The sequence below is a fragment of the Myripristis murdjan genome, chromosome 3 (genome assembly GCF_902150065.1).
Source record: "Myripristis murdjan chromosome 3, fMyrMur1.1, whole genome shotgun sequence".
Lineage (NCBI taxonomy): Eukaryota > Metazoa > Chordata > Actinopteri > Holocentriformes > Holocentridae > Myripristis > Myripristis murdjan.
In genome coordinates this window covers 28,862,370-28,871,508 of record NC_043982.1, presented here as the reverse complement: position 1 = coordinate 28,871,508, position 9,139 = coordinate 28,862,370, and the positions used below count along the sequence as shown (strand labels likewise).

General features: G+C 41.7%; 1 protein-coding gene across 1 annotated transcript; it reads right to left on the bottom strand.

Annotated features, from left to right (window-relative positions):
• Nucleotides 1–1,773: 1,773 nt before the first annotated feature.
• Nucleotides 1,774–8,433, bottom strand: rcn1 (reticulocalbin 1, EF-hand calcium binding domain). The gene is made up of 6 exons (XM_030048459.1): nt 7,933–8,433; nt 6,607–6,800; nt 6,297–6,475; nt 4,905–4,965; nt 4,228–4,427; nt 1,774–3,527 (listed from the first exon to the last, which is right to left on the bottom strand). Exons 1-6 carry the CDS (start codon nt 8,100–8,102, stop codon nt 3,420–3,422), a joined length of 912 nt encoding a protein of 303 aa, XP_029904319.1. The 5' UTR covers nt 8,103–8,433; the 3' UTR covers nt 1,774–3,419.
• Nucleotides 8,434–9,139: the final 706 nt, after the last annotated feature.

The window sequence follows — 9,139 nt, the reverse complement described above, 5'->3', positions numbered from 1 at the left end:
CAAGTTGACCCCAGATTCTTTAGCAAGGCAACAGAGCCGCCATTAGAATAAGTAATGGGTTTTTACGAAGAGCCGAGAGGAACTAAGAACAACAGATATCACTACAGGCAACACCTCCACTTTGAATGTTCGTCCACACTGGTGCTTTTTGTCAGATGAGCAAAGAAGCAACTCATCTGTAAGGGAATCTCTATTCATGGATGACGCTATGCAAGTGGAGCCAAGCCAGAGACTGTTCACCCATTTTCTGTGAGTCTCTATGAAATATTCAAGGGTTTTTCTTATTGTCACGTCATCCTATGAGAAATTTATTTAAACTTAGAAAAAGTCAAATTAATTTATATGAAAATGAAACACCAAAATATTTAATATGCATCCTCTATACGAGTGTGGGTTCCACAGTCATGGCCTGAGAGTAGACATGAGCTACTGGCAGTGCTGAAGTGCCTGAAGAAGGTCCTACATTACAACAGAATAACACAGCCCACTCATACATCGCCCTGTCCCTTGTTCCTAATGAGCTTTATCGCGTTGGTCCCGCTTGACTTGTCTTGCTAACTGGCACACATATATCCATATGTTCCACATGAGCAAGCAGAGGGGACAGGCTGGGTGGCAAGGCTGCAATCTCAGTTACATGTGAGAGTTTTACTGCTACAGCCAGCAGCAACAGCAAGTCAGCTCAACTCCATCTCGACTGTGTGTCTGGGCGCATGTGTGTGTACTGCAATTAGTCAATAACAGTGTTAACAGCATCCCCATATCGCTGTGTTTAATGTGCACTGAGTCAAAAAGTGAAAAAGACATTTACAAACATTTTAATAGTCTAAACTCGACACACCCCGTGTTCTGGCTGGCTTACTTGACTTGCTTATGTGCGAGAAAGCACACGAAGCAGCCACACATGCACATGTGCAGACAAGATAAGACAAACAAGAAAAGGACTGACAAAAGCAGCATTCAAAACCTCAGTGAAACGGTAGCTTGGTGTCTGACAACCTCTGACTCAAAAAGCAAATGAGAAGAAGTAGAACGAGTGTGAAAGTGTTTAAGCAGCAGCCAAAGAGGGAATCTGAGAGAGAGAGTGAAACTAGCTAAATGTGTTTTCGTCTGGCGGGTTGAAAGGAAGTAAAAAAGTTAACGTGTAATAGGTTGGAATCTGATTGCTGCAGCTCTCTGTCAGGCCGTGAATGAACAGACTGCTGTGGGTTCTCCGGTTCCCATGCCCTGCACACACAGCCAAGCAAGGAAAATAGGACACTGTTCAATCTTGACCTGAGAAGGGCAGCGTTTCCACCACATTTAGATAAAAAAAGCAGAATGAAAGCAAGCAAAACAAAGTCCCACACAGATGAAAAAAGGAACTCATACAGAGAGGAGAATTAAAAAAAAACTTTCTACCTGTTACCAAACATTAATCACTGAGAACCACACAGTAGATCTTCTTCATTTTTACACTACATGTAGCAATATATGGGCTGCATCTAAATTTGCAGGTTGAATTTGGAAGGACTACAATTATTTTTTAAATCTTTTTTTATCATTACTATTATTATTTATAATTATAAAACTATGAAATAATGAGAAGAAATGCATTTTAAGCCTCTTTCCCTGTGTACTGTAGTTAATTCTGAGATACTGGACAGATGGCTATATTACAGGGAATCAGCTGATCACAACAGCATGAGACCTCAGCTATGGCCATGGTAATGAAGTTTCAAAGATTCTCTTGTTCAAGAGATTTTCATGAAAAAAAAAAAAAAAAATCATACATGAAACAAAACACCATTTATTCAATATCTGTTTTCTATTTCTATCATTGAACAATGTGCAAAAGATATTTTTTGGACACACGTACCACATACATAGAAATGTACTGTGCCACCTCCTGAGCATCTGTAGCACATATTAGTTACATTTTAATGTGTTTGTGCCTGTCCATGAAGTGGACTATTATGTAAATGAGTACTGGGACAAAACAGAACTCTAACAAGAAAAAAAGGAGAAAGAGACAAACAAAAAATAGGAACAAATCACGTGCTGGCGAAAAACTCTAAAAATTAGGCCTTCACAAATTCTTGTCATAGTTTATACTTTTCGTGAGTTGCTCCTACATACAGTATCTGTCACCAAGATTACTCACTACATCAAAAAATACAAATAAAAAATACACAGACAAAAGAGGAATTTCAGAAAATGTGTTTCATATGTTCAAAAAACAAACAAAAAAACAAAAAAACAAAAAAACATCAGGCTGATACAAGGCAGGTATAATAAGCTGGTACATACGACACAGCGGACAAAGTGGGAGTGATGTAACAGGATGCAGGACGTCCTGATATGAGAGAGGTGCAAAGGAAACATCCTCTCCTCTCTCCTGCATTCTTGGCAAGACAGCACTTCTGAAGTCGACATTTTTATTTTGATACGGTAAAAATCCATTCTAACACAATCAAATGTCAATAAAAACTTAATATGAAACATGCTGGCCTTAGGTCTACCAATAAATACATTAAAAACTAAAAACAAAAACAAAGAAATAATCTTTCACAGACTACCACTAACAGAAAAAACACGTGCAAAAAACATGCCATTAAGACATTATGTTGTACAGTTCTTAAAGTATATAACTAGATGAAACTAACAAAAAAAGTTTTGAAATTATTTGGCCAGGAAACCGTAAACAAACAAACAAACAAAAAAACACCAATAGCGTTTGTAGTATATAAAAACAAAGAACGATCTTCGGTTGAACACTGTTAATCTCTCCCAAACATGAAAGTCCTCAAGTTGTTCAATAAATAAATAAAATCAGAATAAGTGTTCTGAGCTGTGCTTTCACATTAACGTCATTATCAAAGGAAGGCGTTCCTGTATCTGTTAATCTGTGTAAAGTTCAGCTTTCATAGTTTGTGACAAAGACTATACACAAATCATTGAGGCAGCTAAGCCAGCACTATGGCTGGAAGGCACCATCGATGGTAGTTAAAGCAACTCCACTGGCTCTGGCTTTGCTCCTGAATGTCAGAAACAGAACCAAACAAATATAAAGATCAAGATGGACAAGTAATGGTAGTGGTAAGACCATCCTGTATCCCTCCTCTTGTCTGGTATCTACAGTGTTGGTATATATCCAACAGAGCAATGTCTGTCCCACTATTATGAGGAAAAGATGGAGTGGTCATCGTGGTGGTGGTGGGGTGGGGGCACAAGAATCTGTGATTTTGTCTTTGAAGACAAAGCTGGTTGAACAACCCTCCTCTCTCTCACACCACACACACACACACACACACACACACACACACACACACACACACACACACACACACCACACACACACACACACACACACACACACACACAGACACAGACACACACACACACACACACACACACACACCAGAAACTGCACCGAGAGCTCAGAGCTCATCATGGTTCCTGGTGAGATCCTCCCCGTAGTTGGTAGCCTGACTTCCCACAAACATGTTCCAGTTCTCGAGGATCTCCTCTTTGGTCAGCATCTGGTCCTGAGAAAGGGGAACAGACACATTTGGAAGTCAGAAAGACTTGCTCTGAGAACATGAGAAATGCAAAAATAAGTGAATGAGCTTTGTTCCTCCTCTCGGCACAAAATTGCAAGAAACAGCTCATGAGCGAGTTGACTAAGGCTGAATGATTTGATTAAAAACCACAAAATCGTATTGCAATTATTCTGGCAGATACTGTGTATGCAACATTGTTCACAATTGTAGCGATGTGGAGAATATTACAATATGATTTGTAGACCAGAGGATCTCTGCAACAGCACAATACTTTTAGAATAAATTTATAGTGCTATATTGTTACACAGTGTACCTTCATCAAAAAGTAGCAGCCCCTTCAATGTGGATATTTCACTTGGTCATATAGCAATTTTGACAATATTTCAATTAACTGTTCCGCCCTGAAGTTGATGACACTGACATTGTCAAGTTCTGCACAAACCAAATTGTTGATGAGGTGCCAGTTGACCAGTATGATGATAACTGGAAAGGAGGGAGCTGATGAACACTTTAGTCAGATGCATTTCATTAAACATGGCCAACGTTTTGACAGAAGTGTCTTCTTACTGACCCTGAAAAAGACACTTCTCTGTCAAAACATCCGTCCTCTTTAATAAAATGCACTGGATTTAGAGTGTGTGTCAGCTCCCTCCTTTCCACCTGACATGGTCACGTCATGCTCTACCTTGTCCTGGTCAGACTCATAGACCAGATGTCTGGCCTCAGCCTGGGCATGGTCGTAATCTTGCGGCAGAATCCAATGGCGGATCTCTTCCCTGTCCATCTTCCCATCTTTGTTCAAGTCCCGGAAGTCAGAGAACTGGTCCCTCTCAGTCTTCACCCAATCTGGCTCTGGACCACCATCCTCATGGGCAAACATGTCAGCTGAAAGGAGTATAGTGATGAAGACAATTTAGGGAAAAGGATCGACAAATGTAGACCATATCCTGCATTTTGATTATCCAGTTCAAAATAAAGAAAATTCCACACATGAAGATCCACTTTTTATCAGCTGACTTAAAAACTAATTAGGCAATAATTTTAGAAAAGGCACCTTTACTATTAGAAATGTAACTGTAAAATTGTAAAGACTGGGGAATGGAGAGCAGGATTATGTCACATGCAAGCTCACAGAGCTTTCCCAAATCTATAAGCAAACAGCTGTTGTTACGTGATTAGAGAACCAAAAACATGCAGAAATCGGTCCAATAGAAAGAAGTTCGAAAACAGTGAATGAACCAAAATTAAGGATGATATTTGCATAGATAAGCTCATATGCTGCCACGAGCTTTAAAAATGGGGTTAAACCCAACAATGGTATTGTACAGTAATTACTGTAAACGAGGTCTGCTGACAACTCACCGATATACTCATCCTCATCCACATGTCCATCGCCATTCTTATCAATGTCCTCCAAGGTTTCCTGCACGCAAGAGGAGGTAATGATGTCATAAAAAGGGGACATGGGGGTCAGCAGAAGTGGACTTTCACTGAGTGTAATAAAAGAGAAGTGCATCGCCCCAGGCATTACAATTGAATCCATGAGGGTCTGCTTACAGCGGGGCTGGCAGAATGACACTACAATTACGGATCCACTGCTGATGCCAGCCAAACCCCTTCCGCATTAAATGATGGTATCTGCTAGTTTTCAGAGATTTGAGACGTGTCTGCCTGTTAAAGCCCAGACTCGTGGTTTTCTCTATGATTACCTGAATTTGTGGAATTTGACTGAACGCTTACTTAAAGGCTGGCTGTGTGAACAGACCATGAAACAGCAATTACACATGCACACATGAATGTGTATATTAGATGCCCTGCCTGAACCATACTAAAAGTTTAATGGCCATTTAGCCTCTCTTGTCCTGAGGTCAAATAATAATAAACAAGAACATGTGTTCATTAAAACTAGAAAAACCTACAGACCAATACAGATCTCTGTAAACATGAGAGATCTCCTGCACAGTCTGACCCACCTTAATCACTATGTGTTATGATAACTTAAAAATAGAGGAACATTTACACTTTTTGGTTTATTCAAGGGCTTTTGCCTCAAACCTAAAATCATAGTTTGTCTTGTTAAATCCATAACCATGTCTATTCATAAATGACTCACTGTGTTAAAAAACATGTAGAGAAGCTTTGAAACATTTTTTTGAATCCAGTCTAAGCCCCCTATTGTGAAACACATGCTTCTCATTAGCTTTACGCATACTAACCGCAATCAATAAAGATGCCAAAAATGAACTATTAATAATTAACACTGTCAAATGGGTTGTACAATTTTTATGAACCCAGAGGCATAGTGCATTACTTCTAACATTTGCCACGCAACTTGTTCAGTGCTGCCAAATTTATATTTAAAGATCCAGTCTTAAATGGGATAGTCTGGCCATCCCACTAGACCTGTTCCAAAAAAATATAAACTGAATCATAACTGGGCTGAGTTAAAATTTCATTAGGGAGTTATCCAAATGTTGCACATTTATCCAAGTGGCCCATCAGATTAAAACAGATTTAATAGAGACACCAATCTTTCCACGGAATTAAAATAATACTTCCAAAGAGGCTGACAAGTTGAAAATCTAAGTTGTGTGAACTTTTTTTGCTATATACAAATTTATACACGCAACATTCTTTAGCATGCCTTCTTTACTAACCCTGTAAGACAACAAAACAGGCAGGAAAGAAGACCAACACCTCGAAGACTCTTTCTAATCATATTCATAATTACGATGTGGCTTATGATAGGCTTACCAAAACCACAATATCCTTCATGTGGTCAAACTCCTCAGGGTGGAGGAAGGCTGTGAACTCTTCTCTGTCTGCTGCCTGGTCCCCATTCGAATCAGCTGCTTTGAACCTCCTCTCGTCACGCGGAAGCATCTTCTTGAAGCTGAACTGGTCGGTTGCGTCCTCAAACTCCTCTGGGTTGGCTGAGAGTATGAATGAAAACCAGAGGAGACCAAGGTTACAGTAAACGTACAAGACAGCTGTGTAACACTTGAGCACTGTGCACTGACATAACAACAAGGTCATGGCGTGCAAGAAGTAAATAAAACTGTACCGAGATAGTAGCCATATGTGGCTTGCTTGTACTCATCCCAGGAGATCTTGTTGTCTTTGTTCAAGTCGTAATCTGTCCACACCTTGGCCACATTCTCATACACATAGCGCTTCTGCACCCGTTTTATCCAAGTCTTGAGCTCGTCGGTGGTGATGTAGCCATCTTTGTTGCTGTCTATCCGGTCCACTATCTTACTGCGAGGCAAAGGGAAGGCACACAAACATAGGGCTTTTGTTAGAGGCATTTACAAGCCTGCAAAAACAACTACCACAGAACAGACTACCCACAGGTTTTAATACGGTGATGGAAAAAAAAATTGAAGTCAGGTGTTATCTTTGAGAAGGACTCTGGACATTTCTTCTCTATTCTCAATAATAGAAGCACGATGACACAAAAAAACTAAAAGCAAATATTGGTCTCAAATTTATATTAAGAAATACCAAAAGAAATGACATGTGTTGATGTTGCAAGAGGCATTCTTTCATTCTCTGCGCCCTGTCACTTATCGCCCAGTGGCCTATGTTTACTGATAGTGAGAAAATAAATAGATAAATAGATAAATAAATATCTGATCAGCACATTTTTGCTGTAAAGGACCAAGGAGAGCACATGATAACTTCACTGAATGGGCTAGTTCATCTAGTAGAGATGCTGTGGGGTTGCAGTGTATTCTTAGATCTGGGCTGCCACGTTGTGATGTTACAAGGGTCCTCCCACTCAGACCTCGACAGGAAAGGCATTCCTTTGGGGGAAAACGCCCATTTAGCCAACGTGTGTTACAGGATGCCCACTTCTCACCCAAGCAGCTCCTTACAGATCGCGCGGACGTCACGAACACGTGGCACATATGCAATGTATACACCGCAGTGCATGACAGCTGCACAGTATGCAGACAGTGCCTCTCACAACTCTCAGGTTTAATGGGTGATCTATAATTAAGAGCTTGATTAGGCAATTAACCCCACGAATGTTTGAGAGCAGTGCGGGAATAACGCCTCACCTCTGTGTCGTGCATTTTCTGGCATGCACATGTTTCTGAGGAACCACTTGGCCTGTTGTGAATTTTTTAATATCCTTAGACTTGACTTCTACACGCAACAGACTCCAGTGGGGGAAAAGTGGGCGTGCGTGACTCATAAAAACAAAAGCCTGATGCAAATTAATTGTGTGACAATGTAACGGTCCTACTGTCACCGTGTCAACTAACTCGCCTGATGATATTTACATGGCTGGTGGAGATAATGAACTCCAGGGCCTAGGCTACAACCAGCCTGGACAAACAGTACCCCTGATGTACTACTTGAGAGTAATAATATGATTCCTTACCTAAGCCTGTCCTTGCTCTCCTCTGGGGTGAGCTGATCAAATGTTGTGGCCTCCTCTTTGCCAAGAAAGGCCTCGTGGTCGTACTGGTAGCTTTTATTGTCTTCGTGGGCTTGCCTGCTCAGCTCGTGGTCGTGATGAACCCTCTCTTTTCTTAACGTTGGCTTTACCATGCACCGCAACAGTGCAAAGAAGCAAAGCGCAAATGTAGCTGAAGACGTCCATCAGTCAGGGCTGAAGCTGGGTTTTCTGAGGTCAAGTCAGCTGTTTCTTAATAGGCCTGTGGCACTATCCAAGGCACAATGAGCAGGCAGCAAACGGAGCCACTTGGGCTGGCTGTACCCCTACACACTGACCACCCTCCTTTCAACAGCGGAGTGCAACAATGTAGCAGCGGCGCCGCATCCAACAACTAGCTGTGTGCCACTGCTGCAAGCCCCCGGGTCCTGCGAGAACACCTACAGCCCAGCCGGGACGGGGTTTCGGCTATCCTGTCTGCTTTCCCGAAATAGGGACGCAACCAAACCGGGGTTTCTCACCGTCTTACGTACAGCCATTCACATTGTCCGTTTCAGGCGGGGCTCAGCCTCGTGCACGAATGGAGCTCTGCTATTGGCTCACGAGCTGTCAGTAACACGCGGGCAGTTCAGGCGCCACGTTGCAAGCTGACACGCAAACTCACTGGTGCAAGGCAGGAAAGTCTGAGGCAGGAGCGCTTCCCGCAATGTTGGTTTCTTATTATAAACCTGCGCCCCATTTGCACCAACTTACAGTTTGGGCACTGTCCACAAAGGTGTATGGCAGTGTGTAGGCGTCTACGTCAGTGTGTGTTGTGCAGCCACATACACTTGTGTGATAGAAATAAGACTCGAGCCCCTGGTTTACTCTATTAGGGACAAATACGCGAATGCTGTAACTTACATTGTGTTTAATCCAACAAACACAAAGACAAAACACTGAAAACAGCTGTCATAACCCACACCTGGTAGTGGCAGCCTAACCAGTGTTTATTTATTAATTTGTTTGTTTATTTGGGTGCAACTCCCGCCCCAACAGATCTGTGCACAGCCCAGTGTGTGTTATCACAGTGTTGCAGGAGCAAATCGAGTCTTTTTCAATTCCCCAAAGTACACACAGTTCTATTAATGATATACTACAGTGATAGTGTACATGTATGTATGTATATATCCTACATGTGTTTTCGAGTTGG

Coding starts and splice junctions, on each gene's coding strand:
- rcn1 (XM_030048459.1), bottom strand. CDS start 8,102: ATGGTAAAGCCAACGTTAAGAAAAGAGAGGGTTCATCACGACCACGAG. Junction 6,476..6,606: donor CACATATGGCTACTATCTCG/GTACAGTTTTAT, acceptor TCATACTCTCAG/CCAACCCAGAGGAGTTTGAG. Junction 4,428..4,904: donor GGATGAGGATGAGTATATCG/GTGAGTTGTCAG, acceptor TACTCCTTTCAG/CTGACATGTTTGCCCATGAG.